This window comes from Taeniopygia guttata, chromosome 2 (genome assembly GCF_048771995.1).
Source record: "Taeniopygia guttata chromosome 2, bTaeGut7.mat, whole genome shotgun sequence".
NCBI lineage: Eukaryota > Metazoa > Chordata > Aves > Passeriformes > Estrildidae > Taeniopygia > Taeniopygia guttata.
Window position 1 is genome coordinate 151,495,630 of NC_133026.1, and position 13,885 is coordinate 151,509,514.

Consider the following 13,885-nt stretch of genomic DNA (forward strand, 5'->3'; position numbering starts at 1 on the left):
ATCCCTCCAGATTTCCCCAAAATTCTCCAAACCCCCCAAATTTTCCCCAAATTCCCCAAAATTCCCAAAATCCCCCAAAATCCCCCAAATCCCCCATCCCCCTCGCCCCGCCCCTTTCCCTTCCCCGCCCTCCCATTGGCCACCTGCTCAAACCCCGCCTCCCTTCCCCATTGGCTCGCACTTTCCCCGCCCTCTTTTCCCATTGGCCGCCGTCCCCGCCCATCCCGCGGATCCCGCGCGGCCATTGGCGCAGGGGCGGGGGGCGGGGCGGTGCGAGGTTTCAAAGGGCGGGGCGCGGGCGGGCCGGGCTCAGATGGGCGAGCGCGGCGGCAGCGCGGGGCCCGCGGGCCCGGCCGGGGGCGGCGGCGGCCACCGAGCCCCGAGCCCCGCCCGGGGCAACGGGGGGAGCCGCCGGAGGCGGGGGGGACCCCCGAAACCCGAACACCCCTCCGGACATGGCGACAGCGCCGAGGAGCCCGCCGGGGACTTCAGGTAACGGGGCCCGGCAAAGCGGAGCCGCCCCCTGGGCCGGAGGGGGAGCCCTGAGGGAGAGGCGGGATCGGGGTGGGGCTGGGATCCCCCTCAGGGGGTTTGGGACCCCCTCAGGTGGGTTTGGGACCCTCAGGGATCCCCTCAGGTGGGATTTGGACCCTCAGGGACCCCCTCAGGAGGATTTGGGACCCTCAGAGATCCCCTCAGGAGGGTTTGGGACCCCCTCAGGTGGGTTTGGGGCCCCCTCAGGTGGGTTTGGGACCCCCTCAGGAGGGTCTGGGACCCTCAGGGACCCCCTCAGGAGGGTTTGGGACCCCCTCAGGAGGGTCTGGGACCCTCAGGGACCCCCTCAGGTGGGTTTGGACCCCCTCAGGTGGGTTTGGGACCCTCAGGGACCCCCTCAGGAGGGTTTGGGACCCCCTCAGGTGGGTTTGGGACCCTCAGGGACCCCCTCAGGAGGGTTTGGGACCCCCTCAGGAGGGTTTGGGACCCTCAGGGACCCCCTCAGGTGGGTTTGGGACCCTCAGGGACCCCCTCAGGTGGGTTTGGGACCCCCTCAGGAGGGTTTGGGACCCCCTCAGGTGGGTTTGGGACCCCCTCAGATGGGTTTGGGACCCCCTCAGGTGGGTTTGGGACCCCCTCAGGTGGGTTTGGGACCCTCTCAGGAGGGTTTGGGGCCTTCAGGGACCCCCCAGGACCCCCTCAGGGACACTCGGGGACCCCTCCCCACATGTTGGGACCCCCCAGGGACACTTGGGACCCCTCCCCACATGTTGGGACACCCTCAGGGACACTCGGGGACCCCTCCCCACATGTTGGGACCCCCCAGGAGCCCCCCAGTGACACCCGGGGACCCCTCCCCACATGTTGGGACCCCCATAGGGACACTCGGGGACCCCCGGACCTCCCCCGAGGGACACTCGGGGACCCCTCCCCACATGTTGGGACCCCCCCCAGGGACACTTGGGGACCCCCAGGACCCCCTCAGGGACACTCGGGGACCCCTCCCCACATTCTGGGACCACCCCAGGGACACTCAGGGACCCCCAGGACCCCCATAGGGACACTCGGGGACCCCTCCCCACATGTTGGGACCCCCCCAGGGGCACTCGGGGACCCCTCAGGGACACTCGGGGACCTCTCCCCACATGTTGGGACCCCCATAGGGACACTCGGGGACCCCTCCCCACATGTTGGGGCCCCCCAGGACCCCCCCAGGGACACTCGGGGACCCCTCCCCACATGTTGGGACCCCCCCAGGACCCCCCCAGGGACACTCGGGGACCCCTCCCCACATGTTGGGACACCCTCAGGGACACTCGGGGACCCCCAGGACCCCCCCAGGGACACTCAGGGACCCCTCCCCACATGTTGGGACCCCCTGAGGGACACTCAGGGACCCCGAGGACCCCCCCAGGGACACTTGTGGACCCCTCCCCACATGTTGGGTCACCTCAGGGACACCCGGGGACCCCTCCCCACATGTTGGGACCCCCCAGGACCCCCCCAGGGACACTTGGGGACCCCTCCCCACATTTTGGGACCCCCCCAGGGACACTTGGGGACCCCTCCCCACATGTTGGGACCCCCCCAGGGACACTCAAGGACCCCTCCCCACATGTTGGGACCCCCCCAGGGACACTCAAGGACCCCCCAGGGACACTCGGGGACCCCTCCCCACATGTTGGGACCCTCAGGGACACTTGGGGACCCCTCCCCACATGTTGGGACCCCCCAGGACCCCCTCAGGGACACTTGGGGACCCCTCCCCACATGTTGGGACCCCCCAGGGACACTTGGGGACCCCCAGGACCCCCTCAGGGACCCCTCCCTGCATGTTGGGACACCCCAGGACCCCCCCAGGGACACTCGGGGACCCCTCCCCGCATGTTGGGACCCCCCCAGGGACACTCGAGGACCCCTCCCCACATGTTGGGACCCCCCCAGGACCCCCCAGGGACACTTGGGGACCCCTCCCCACATATTGGGACCCCCCCAGGACCCCCCGAGGGACACTCAGGACCCCCCCCACGGGGGTCTCGGTGTCCCCACGATGTCCCCCCGGGTCCCCCCCGGGTCCCCCCCGTGCCCCCTGTCCCGGTGTCCCTGTCCCGGTGCCCCCTGTCCCGGTGTCCCCGTCCCGGTGCCCCCTGTCCCCGTGGCCGCTCCGTGTCCCCGGGGCGATGTCCCAACCCTGCCCCGCTTGCGACACCGCCACCCGCGCCGGGAACGGCCGCGTCCTGCCCTGCCACCGCCCCTGTCACCTCCCTGTCACCTCCCTGTCACCTCCCTGTCACCCTGTGCCGCCCTGTGCCACCTCCGTGTCACCCTCGTGTCCCCCCGTGTCCCCCCGTCTCCCCCTGTGCCAGCCCTGTGTCCCCCCTGTGCCACCATGCCCCGTGTCCCTGCCCTGCCACCGCCCCAAGTCACCTCCGTGTCACCCCCTGTGTCCCCTCGGTGCCACCTCCGTGTCCCCCTGTGCCACCTCCGTGTCCCCCCGTGTCCCCTCGGTGCCACCATCCCCGTGTCCCTGCCCTGCCACCGCCCCTGTGTCCCCTCGGTGCCACAACCCCTGTGTCCCTTCCGTGCCACCCTTGTGTCCCTCCCCGTGTCCCCTCACTGCCACCACCCCCGTGTCCCTCTGTGCCACCCCACGGTGTCCCCATCGTGTCCCCCTGTGCCACCATCCCCGTGTCCCTGCCCTCCCACCGCCCCCTGTCACCTCCCTGTCACCCTGTGCCACCTCCCTGTCCCCATCGTGTCCCCCTGTGCCACCTCCCTGTCACCCTGTGGCACCCCGGTGTCCCCATCGTGTCCCCCCGTGTCCCCTCGGTGCCACCATCCCCCTGTCCCTGCCCTGCCACTGCCCCGTGTCCCCCTGTGCCACCCCCGTGTCCCCCCTGCCAGGGGCTCCAGTCTCCTCCTCGGGGTTTTGGGGACACTTTTGGGGGGCGCGGGGTTGTGACAGCCGTGGCTGTCCCTGGTTTGGGGTCCCACTGTCACTTTAGGGGTGTCCCATTGTCCCCTGTCCCTTTTGGGGTCCCCAAGGGGGTCCCACTGTCCCCTGTCCCTGTTTTTGGGGCCACCCCAAACCCCCCCAGGGCCACCCCAAACCCCCCCAGGGCCACCCCAAACCTGCTCAGGGCCACCCCAAACCCCCCCAGGGCCACCCCAAACCTGCTCAGGGCCACCCCAAACCTGCTCAGGGCCACCCCAAACCCCCCCAGGGCCACCCCAAACCTGCTCAGGGCCACCCCAAACCCCCCCAGGGCCACCCCAAACCTGCTCAGGGCCACCCCAAACCTGCTCAGGGCCACCCCAAACCTGCTCAGGGCCACCCCAAACCTGCTCAGGGCCACCCCAAACCTGCTCAGGGCCACCCCAAACCTGCTCAGGGCCACCCCAAACCTGCTCAGGGCCTCCCCAAACCCGCTCAGGGCCACCCCAAACCCCCCCAGGGCCACCCCAAACCTGCTCAGGGCCACCCCAAACCCCCCCAGGGCCACCCCAAACCCCCCCAGGGCCACCCCAAACCTGCTCAGGGCCACCCCAAACCTGCTCAGGGCCACCCCAAACCTGCTCAGGGCCACCCCAAACCCCCCCAGGGCCACCCCAAACCTGCTCAGGGCCACCCCAAACCCCCCCAGGGCCACCCCAAACCCCCCCAGGGCCACCCCAAACCCGCTCAGGGCCACCCCAAACCCGCTCAGGGCCACCCCAAACCCCCCCAGGGCCACCCCAAACCTGCTCAGGGCCACCCCAAACCCGCTCAGGGCCACCCCAAACCCGCTCAGGGCCACCCCAAACCCCCCCAGGGCCACCCCAAACCCGCTCAGGGCCACCCCAAACCCCCCCAGGGCCACCCCAAACCCCCCCAGGGCCACCCCAAACCTGCTCAGGGCCACCCCAAACCTGCTCAGGGCCACCCCAAACCTGCTCAGGGCCACCCCAAACCCGCTCAGGGCCACCCCAAACCCCCCCAGGGCCACCCCAAACCTGCTCAGGGCCACCCCAAACCCCCCCAGGGCCACCCCAAACCTGCTCAGGGCCACCCCAAACCCGCTCAGGGCCACCCCAAACCCCCCCAGGGCCACCCCAAACCTGCTCAGGGCCACCCCAAACCTGCTCAGGGCCACCCCAAACCCCCCCAGGGCCACCCCAAACCCCCCCAGGGCCACCCCAAACCCCCCCAGGGCCACCCCAAACCCCCCCAGGGCCACCCCAAACCTGCTCAGGGCCACCCCAAACCTGCTCAGGGCCACCCCAAACCTGCTCAGGGCCACCCCAAACCTGCTCAGGGCCACCCCAAACCTGCTCAGGGCCACCCCAAACCTGCTCAGGGCCTCCCCAAACCCGCTCAGGGCCACCCCAAACCCCCCCAGGGCCACCCCAAACCTGCTCAGGGCCACCCCAAACCCCCCCAGGGCCACCCCAAACCCCCCCAGGGCCACCCCAAACCTGCTCAGGGCCACCCCAAACCTGCTCAGGGCCACCCCAAACCTGCTCAGGGCCACCCCAAACCCCCCCAGGGCCACCCCAAACCTGCTCAGGGCCACCCCAAACCCCCCCAGGGCCACCCCAAACCCCCCCAGGGCCACCCCAAACCCGCTCAGGGCCACCCCAAACCCGCTCAGGGCCACCCCAAACCCCCCCAGGGCCACCCCAAACCTGCTCAGGGCCACCCCAAACCCGCTCAGGGCCACCCCAAACCCGCTCAGGGCCACCCCAAACCCTCCCAGGGCCACCCCAAACCCCCCCAGGGCCACCCCAAACCTGCTCAGGGCCACCCCAAACCCCCCCAGGGCCACCCCAAACCTGCTCAGGGCCACCCCAAACCCCCCCAGGGCCACCCCAAAACCCCCCAGGGCCACCCCAAACCCCCCCAGGGCCACCCCAAACCTGCTCAGGGACACCCCAAACCTGCTCAGGGCCACCCCAAACCCGCTCAGGGCCACCCCAAACCCGCTCAGGGCCACCCCAAACCTGCTCAGGGCCACCCCAAACCTGCTCAGGGCCACCCCAAACCTGCTCAGGGCCACCCCAAACCCGCTCAGGGCCACCCCAAACCCGCTCAGGGCCACCCCAAACCCCCCCAGGGCCACCCCAAACCCCCCCAGGGCCACCCCAAACCCGCTCAGGGCCACCCCAAACCTGCTCAGGGCCACCCCAAACCCCCCCAGGGCCACCCCAAACCTGCTCAGGGCCACCCCAAACCCGCTCAGGGCCACCCCAAACCCCCCCAGGGCCACCCCAGGGGTCAGAGGTCACCCTGGTGCCACCCCAGGGGTCAGAGGTCACCCTGGTGCCACCCCAGTGCCACCCCTGCCCCGCTAATCAGCCCCTAATTAGCGTTAATTACCCCTGATCACCCCTATCTTATCGGGGGGAACTCTGGACCCGGAGGTGGCGCTGCCACCGCCCTGCCGGTGTCACCTGTGTCACTCCTGTGTCACCTGTGTCACCTCCTGTGTCACCTGTGTCACTCCTGTGTCACCTCTGCCACTCCTGTCTCACCCCTGTCACCCCTCCGGGTGTGTCCCCAAGCTTTGGGGTCCCCTCTGGGTGTCCCCTCACCCCTGGGAGGGTTTGGGGTTGTCCCCAAGGTGTCCCCAAGGTCCCCAGGTGCCACAAGGTGTCCCCAGGGTGTCCCTGCGTGTCCCCAGGTGTCCCCAAGGTGTCCCCAAGTGTCCCCCCATCCCCAAGGTGTCCCCAAGGTGTCCCTGCGTGTCCCCAAGTGTCCCCAAGTGCCACAAGGTGCCCCCAGGGTGTCCCCGGGGTGCCCCCGAGGTGTCCCTGTGCTGTCCCCAAGGTGTCCCCAAAGTGTCCCCAAGTGTCCCCTCGTGTCGCCAGGTGCCACAAGGTGTCCCAAGGGTGTCCCCAAGGTGTCCCCAAGTGTCCCCTTGTATCCCCAGGTGTCCCCAAGTGTCCCCGCGATGTCCCTGCATGTCCCCAAGCTGTCCCCTCGCTGTCCCCTGGTGTCCCCAGGTGTCCCCAAGGTGTCCCCAAGCGTCCCTGCGTGTCCCCAAGGTGTCCCCAAGTGTCCACAAGGTGTCCCTGCAGTGTCCTCAAGGTGTCCCCAAGGTGTCCCCTCGTATGCCAAGGATGTCCCCTTGTGTCCCCTTGTGTCCCCAGGTGCCCCAAGGTGTCCTTGCGTGTCCCCGCGGTGTCCCCTCGCTGTCCCCAAGGTGTCCCTGCGCTGTCCCCTCCTGTCCCCAAGCTGTCCCCAGGGTGTCCCCTCCTGTCCCCAGGGTGTCCCCAGGATGTCCCCAGGTGTCCCCACGTGTCCCCAGATGCCACAAGGTGACCCCAAGGTGCCTCATGGTGTCCCCAGGGTGTCCCCAGGTGCCACAAGGTGACCCCAAGGGTGTCCCTGTGTGTCCCCAAGGTGCCACAAGGTGCCACAAGGTGCCCCCAAGGTGTCCCCAAGGTGTCCCCTCGTATCCCCAGGATGTCCCCAAGTGTCCCCAAGTGCCACAAGGTGTCCCCAGGGTGTCCCTTCCTGTCCCCAAGTGTCCCCTCATATCCCAAGGATGTCCCCAAGGTGTCCCCAAGTGTCCCCAAGTGTCCCCAGGTGTCCCCAAGGTGCCCTTGCGTGTCCCCTTGCTGTCCCCTCGCTGTCCCCTCATGTCCGCAAGGTGTCCCCAAGTGTCCCCTAGTGTCCCCAAGTGCCACAAGGTGTCCCCAGGGTGTCCCTTCCTGTCCCCAAGTGTCCCCAAGGTGTCCCTGCGTGTCCCCAAGGTGTCCCCAAGAGTGTCCCCAAGTGTCCCCAAGGTGTCCCCTCATGTGCCTGCAGTGTCCCCTGGTGTCCCCAGCTGCCACAAGGTACCACAAGGTGTTCCCAAGTGTCCCCTCGTGTCCCCAGGTGCCACAAGGTGACCCCAAGGGTGTCCCTGTGTGTCCCCAAGGTGCCACAAGGTGTCCCCAAGGTGTCCCCAAGTGTCCCCAAGTGTCCCCTCATGTCCCCTGCTGTCCCCAGGTGCCACACGGTGCAGGAGTCTCTGCTGAGCTCGGCCAGCGGTTTCAGCAACTACCGGGGGGTGCTCAACTGGTGCGTGGTCATGCTGGTGAGTCACGATAGTGCCTAGTGTCCCCAATGTCCCCCCAATGTCCCCAATGTCCCCAATGTCCCCAATGTCCCCAATGTCCCCAATGTCCCCAATGTCCCCAATGTCCCCAATGTCCCCAATGTCCCCCCAATGTCCCCAATGTCCCCAATGTCCCCAATGTCCCCAATGTCCCCAGTGTCCCCAATGTCCCCAATGTCCCCAATGTCCCCAATGTCCCCAGTGTCCCCAATGTCCCCAATGTCCCCAATGTCCCCAATGTCCCCAGTGTCCCCAATGTCCCCAATGTCCCCCCAATGTCCCCAATGTCCCCAATGTCCCCAATGTCCCCCCAATGTCCCCAATGTCCCCAATGTCCCCAATGTCCCCAATGTCCCCCCAATGTCCCCAATGTCCCCAATGTCCCCAATGTCCCCAATGTCCCCAGTGTCCCCAATGTCCCCAATGTCCCCAATGTCCCCAATGTCCCCAATGTCCCCAATGCCCCCACTGTCCCCAATACCCCCAATGTCCCCAATGTCCCCAATGTCCCCAATGTCCCCAATGTCCCCAGTGTCCCCAATGTCCCCAATGTCCACATTGATGTCCCCAATGTCCCCAATGTCCCCAATGTCCCCCCAATATCCCCAATGTCCCCCCATGTCCCCTCAATGTCCCCAATGTCCCCCCAATATCCCCAATGTCCCCAATGTCCCCCCAATATCCCCAATGTCCCCCCATGTCCCCAATGTCCCCAATGTCCCCAATGTCCCCAATGTCCCCAATGTCCCCAATGTCCCCAATGTCACCCAATGTCCCCAATGTCCCCCCCAATGTCACCCAATGTCCCCAATGTCCCCCCAATATCCCCAATGTCCCCCCATGTCCCCTCAATGTCCCCAATGTCCCCCCAATATCCCCAATATCCCCAATGTCCCCAATGTCCCCCCAATATCCCCAATGTCCCCCAATGTCCCCCCAATATCCCCAATGTCCCCCCATGTCCCCAATGTCCCCAATGTCCCCAATGTCCCCCCAATGTCCCCAATGTCCCCAATGTCCCCAATGTCCCCAATGTCCCCAATGTCACCCAATGTCCCCAATGTCCCCCCCAATGTCCCCAATGTCCCCAATGTCCCCAATGTCCCCCCAATGTCCCCAATGTCCCCAATGTCCCCAATGTCCCCAGTGATGTCCCCAATGTCCCCAATGTCCCCAATGTCCCCAATGTCCCCAATGTCCCCAGTGTCCCCAATGTCCCCAATGTCCCCAATGATGTCCCCAATGTCCCAATGTCCCCAATGTCCCCAATGTCCCCAATGTCCCCAATGTCCCCAATGTCCCCAATGTCCCCAATGATGTCCCCAATGTCCCCAATGTCCCCTCATGTCGCGATAGTCCCCTCAATGTCACGATAGTGCCGCATGTCGCGATAGTGCCGCCCGGACATTCGGGGTGACACTGAGGTGGCACTGAGGGGACATTGAGGTGGCACTGAGGTGACACTAAGGTGGCACTGAGGTGACACTGAGGTGGCACTGAGGTGACACTGGGGTGACACTGAGGTGACATTGAGGTGACATTGAGGTGACACTGAGGTGGCACTGAGGTGACACTGAGGGGACACTGCAGTGACACTGAGGTGGCACTGAGGGGACATTGAGGTGGCACTGAGGGGACATTGAGGTGACATTGAGGGGACATTGAGGGGACACTGAGGGGACACTGAGGTGACATTCGGGCTGGCACTGAGGGGACATTGAGGTGGCACTGAGGGGACATTGAGGTGACATTTGGGGTGACATTGAGGTGACACTGGGGAGGCACCGCGGGGTCCCTGAGGGCTGAGGGGGGCACTGGGGACAGATGTGTCCCCTCGGTGTCCCATCGGTGTCACCTCAGTGTCCTCAATGTCCCCATTGATGTCCCCAATGTCCCCACAGGTTCTGTGCAACGCGCGGCTCTTCCTGGAGAACCTCATCAAGTGAGGGGGGACGGGGACAGGGACAGGGACGGGGTGGCACTGGGGTGGCACTGTCCCCAAAGGGGGGTGGCACTGTCCCCAGGACAGGATTTGGGGTGATTTTGGGGCTGTTTTGGGGTGATTTTGGGGCTGTTTTTGGGGTGATTTTGGGGCTCTCCCAGGGGTGTTTTTTGGGGTGATTTTGGGGTTATTTTTGGGGCTGTCCCGGGGCTGTTTTGGGGTGATTTTGGGGCTGTCCCTGGGGTGATTTTGGGGTGATTTTGGGGCTGTTTTTGGGGTGATTTTGGGGCTGTCCTGGGGGTGTTTTTGGGGCTGTTATGGGGGTGATTTTGGGGCTGTTTTGGGGTGATTTTGGGGTTATTTTTGGGGTGTCCCGGGGCTGTTTTTGGGGTGATTTTGGGGTGATTTTGTGGTGATTTTTGGGCTGTCCCAGAGTTGGTTTTGGGGTGATTTTGGGGCTGTCCCGGGGGTGTTTTTGGGGTGATTTTGGGGCTGTTTTGGGGTGATTTCGGGGCTGTTTTGGGGTGATTTTGGGGCTGTCCCAGGGCTGTTTTGGGGTGATTTTGGGGCTGTTTTGGGGCTGTCCCGGGGGTGTTTTTGGGGTGATTTTGGGGCTGTTTTGGGGTGATTTTGGGGCTGTTTTGGGGCTCTCCCGGGGCTGTTTTTGGGGTGATTTTGTGGCTCTTTTTGGGGTGATTTTGGGGCTGGTTTTGGGGTGATTTTGGGGCATCCCAGGGCTGTTTTTGGGGTAATTTTGGGGCTGTCCCGGGGCTGTTTTTGGGGTGATTTTGGGGCTGTTTTTGGGGCTGTCCCGGGGCTGTTTTTGGGGTGATTTTGGGGCTGTTTTTGGGGCTGTCCCGGGGCTGTTTTTGGGGTGTCCCGGGGTTGTTTTTGGGGTGATTTTGGGACTGTCCTGGGGATGTTTTTGGGGTGTCCCAGGGCTGTTTTTGTGGTGATTTTGGGGGTGATTTTGGGGCTGTCCCGGGGCTGTTTTTGGGGCTGTCACTGGGCTGTTTTTCGGGTTATTTTGGGGCTCTTCTGGGGCTGGTTTTGGGGTAATTTTGGGTTGTCCCAGGGCTGTTTTTGGGGCTCTCTCGAGGGTGTTTTTGGGGTAATTTTGGGACTGTCCCAGGGTTGGTTTTGGGGTTATTTTTGGAGTATCCTAGGGTTGGTTTTGGGGCTATTTTTGGGGTGTCCCGATGTTTTTTTGGGCTGTTTTTGTCCTGTTTTTGGGGCTCTCCCAGGCGTGTTTTTGGGGGTGTTTTTGGGGCTGTTTTGGGGCTGTTTTTGGGGCTGTCACGGGTTTATTTTTGGGGATATCCCAGAGTATTTTGGGCTGATTTTGGGGCTGTCCCGTGGGTGTTTTTGGGGTTGTTTTTGGGCTGTTTTTGGGGCTGTCCCGGGGGTGTTTTGGGGGACATTTTTGGGGTATCCCAGGGTAATTTGGGGCTGTTTTTGGGGCTGACCCGGGGCTGTTTTTGGGGTGATTTTGGGGTTGTTTTTGGGGCTGTCTTGGGGTTATTTTTGGGGATATCTCAGAGTTTTTTTGGGCAGATTTTGGGGCTGTCCCGGGGCTGTTTCTGGGGACATTTTTGGGGTACCCCAGGGTAATTTGGGGCTGTTTTTGGGGCTGTCCCGGGGGTATTTTTGGGGACATTTTTGGGGTACCCCAGGGTAATTTGGGGCTGTTTTTGGGGTGCCCCGCAGGTACGGAATCCTGGTGGATCCCATCCAGGTGGTCTCGCTGTTCCTCAAGGACCCCTACAGCTGGCCCAGCCCCTGCCTGGTCATCGGTGCGCCCCCAACCCCAAAAACACACAAAATAGCCCCAAAAACACCCCCAAAAGTATCCCCCAAAAAATCCCCAAAATTCTCCCAAAAAACCTCAAAATCCCCCCAAAATCCCCCCAAAAAACCCGCCAAAAATCCCCCAAATCCCACCAAAAAACCCCACAATCCCTGCAAAAAACCTCCAAATCCCCCCCAAAAACCTACAAATCCCCCCAAAATCCTCCAAAAAATCCCCCCAAAAATCCCCAAAAGTCCCCCAAAAATCCCCAAAACCCTCCCAAAATCCCCCAAAAAACCCCAAAATCCCCCTGAAAACCCCCCAAATCCCCCCCAAAAAAAACCCAAAATCCCTGCAACCCACCCCAAATCCCCCCCCAAAAAACATAAAATCACCCCAAAATCCCCCAAAAAATCCCCCAAAACCCCCCCAAATCCCCCCAAAAATCCCCAAAATCCCCCAAAATTCCCCCCAAAATACCCCTAAAATCCCCCCAAAAATCCCCCGAAAATCCCCATAATTCCCCCCAAAACCCCCAAATCCCCCAAAAAGCACCTAAAATCCCCAAAAATTCCCCAAAAAACCCCAAAATCTCGCCGAAAATCCCCAAAATCCCCCAAAAACCGCCCCCAAAAATCCCAAAATCCCCCCAAAAAAACCCCAAATCCCCCCACCCCCCCCAAATCCACCCCAAAAAAACCTCAAAATCCCCCCAAAAACCCCCAAAATCCCCCCAAAAATCCCCAATATTCCCCCAAAAATCCCCCCAAAACCCCAAAATCCCCCCAAAAAACCCCAAAATCCCCAAAAATCCCCAAAAATCCCCAAATCCCCAATTTTGGCTGTTCCCTGTCAGGGGCCAACGCCTTCGCTGTGGTGGGGCTGGAGCTGGAGCGGCGGCTGGCGGCGGTGAGGGGCTTTGGGGGATTTTGGGGGGATTTGGGGGGATTTTGGGTATTTTAGGGGGATTTGGGGGGGATTTGGGGGGGATTTGGAGGGTTTGGGGGGATTTTAGGGGGGCTTTGGGGGGATTTGGGGGGATTTGGGGGAGATTTGGGGAGATTTGGGGGTATTTTAGAGGGATTTTGGGGGGATTTGGGGGGATTTTAGGGAAATTTGGGGGGATTGTGGGGGGATTTTGGGGGGAGATTTGGGGGGGATTTGGGGGATTTTGGGGGGATTTGGGGGGATTTTGGGGGGATTTGGGGGGGGATTTTGGGGAGATTTGGGGAGATTTTGGGGGATTTGGGGGGATTTGGGGGATTTTGGGGAGATATGAGGCGGATTTGGGGGATTTTGGGGGAATTTTGGGGGGATTTGGGGGGATTTTGGGAGAGATTTGGGGGGATTTTGGGGGGATTTTGGGGGATTTTGGGGGGATTTTGGGGATTTGGTGGGATTTGGGGGGATTTTGAGGGGATTTTGGTGTTTTTTGGGGAGATTTTGGGGTGATTTGGGGTATTTTGGGGATATTTTGGTGCAGATTTTCGGAGGGATTTTAGGGAGATTTTGGGGTGATTTTGGGTATTTTGGGGGGTATTTTTTTTGGCACTTTTAGGAGGATTTTAGGGATATTTTGGGGGTATTGGGCTAATTTCGGGGATTTTAGGGATATTTTGGGGATATTTTGGGGAATATTTTGGCTGTATATTGTGTACATTTTGGGGGTTATTCGGGATATTTTGGGGACTATTTTGCTGTATTTTGGGGGATATTTTGGGGATATTTTGGGGACTATTTTGCTGCATTTTGGGGGATATTTTGGGGACTATTTGGCTTTATTTTGGTGGGTATTTGGGGATATTTTGGGGATATTTTGGGTAGTATTTGTGGATATTTTGGGGGTTATTCAGGGATATTTTGGGAATATTTTGGGGATATTTTGGGGACCATTTGGCTGTATTTTGGGGACACTTTGGGGACCATTCTGCTGCGTTTCGGGGATATTTTAGGGAGCATTTTGCTGCATTTTGGGGATATTTTGTGTACACTTTGGGGACCATTTTGCTGTATTTTGGGGATATTTTGGGGACTATTTTGCTTTATTTTGGGGGTTATTCGGGGACATTTTGGGGATATTTTGGTGACTATTTTGCTGCATTTTGGGGGTTATTCAGGGATATTTTGGGGATATTTTGGGGACCATTTTGCTGTATTTTGGGGGTTATTCGGGGATATTTTGGGGATATTTTGGGAACTATTTTGCTGTATTTTGGGGATATTTTGGGGATATTTTGGGGACTATTTTGCTGTATTTTGGGGGTTATTCAGGGATATTTTGGGGATACTTTGGGGACTATTTTGGTGCATTTTGGGGGATATTTTGGGGATACTTTGGGGACCATTTGGCTGCATTTTGGGGGATATTTTGAGAATATTTTGGGGATATTTCGGGGATATTTTGGGGGTTATTCAGGGATATTTTGGGGATATTTTGGGGACCATTTTGCTGCATTTTGGGGGGTATTTGGGGATATTTTGGGGGTTATTCAGGGATATTTTGGGGACCCTTTGGGGACTATTTTGCTGCATTTTGGGGATATTTTGGGGATATTTTGGGGACTATTTTGCTGTATT

General features: G+C 61.3%; 1 protein-coding gene across 4 annotated transcripts in view; it reads left to right on the top strand.

The window, feature by feature from the left end:
* Positions 1–286: 286 nt before the first annotated feature.
* The window catches only part of DGAT1 (diacylglycerol O-acyltransferase 1), a 31,163-nt gene continuing 17,564 nt past the window's right edge, over positions 287–13,885 (top strand). For 3 of the 4 annotated variants that reach the window (XM_072925117.1, XM_072925118.1, XM_072925119.1), the window contains exons 1-5: positions 287–492; positions 7,469–7,556; positions 9,479–9,519; positions 11,227–11,312; positions 12,165–12,217. In XM_072925117.1, coding sequence (XP_072781218.1) covers positions 314–492; positions 7,469–7,556; positions 9,479–9,519; positions 11,227–11,312; positions 12,165–12,217 — 447 coding nt within the window. In that variant the 5' untranslated portion in view covers positions 287–313. The remainder of the gene's footprint in view (positions 493–7,468; positions 7,557–9,478; positions 9,520–11,226; positions 11,313–12,164; positions 12,218–13,885) is intronic. The other variant, XM_072925116.1, reaches the window with a different exon arrangement.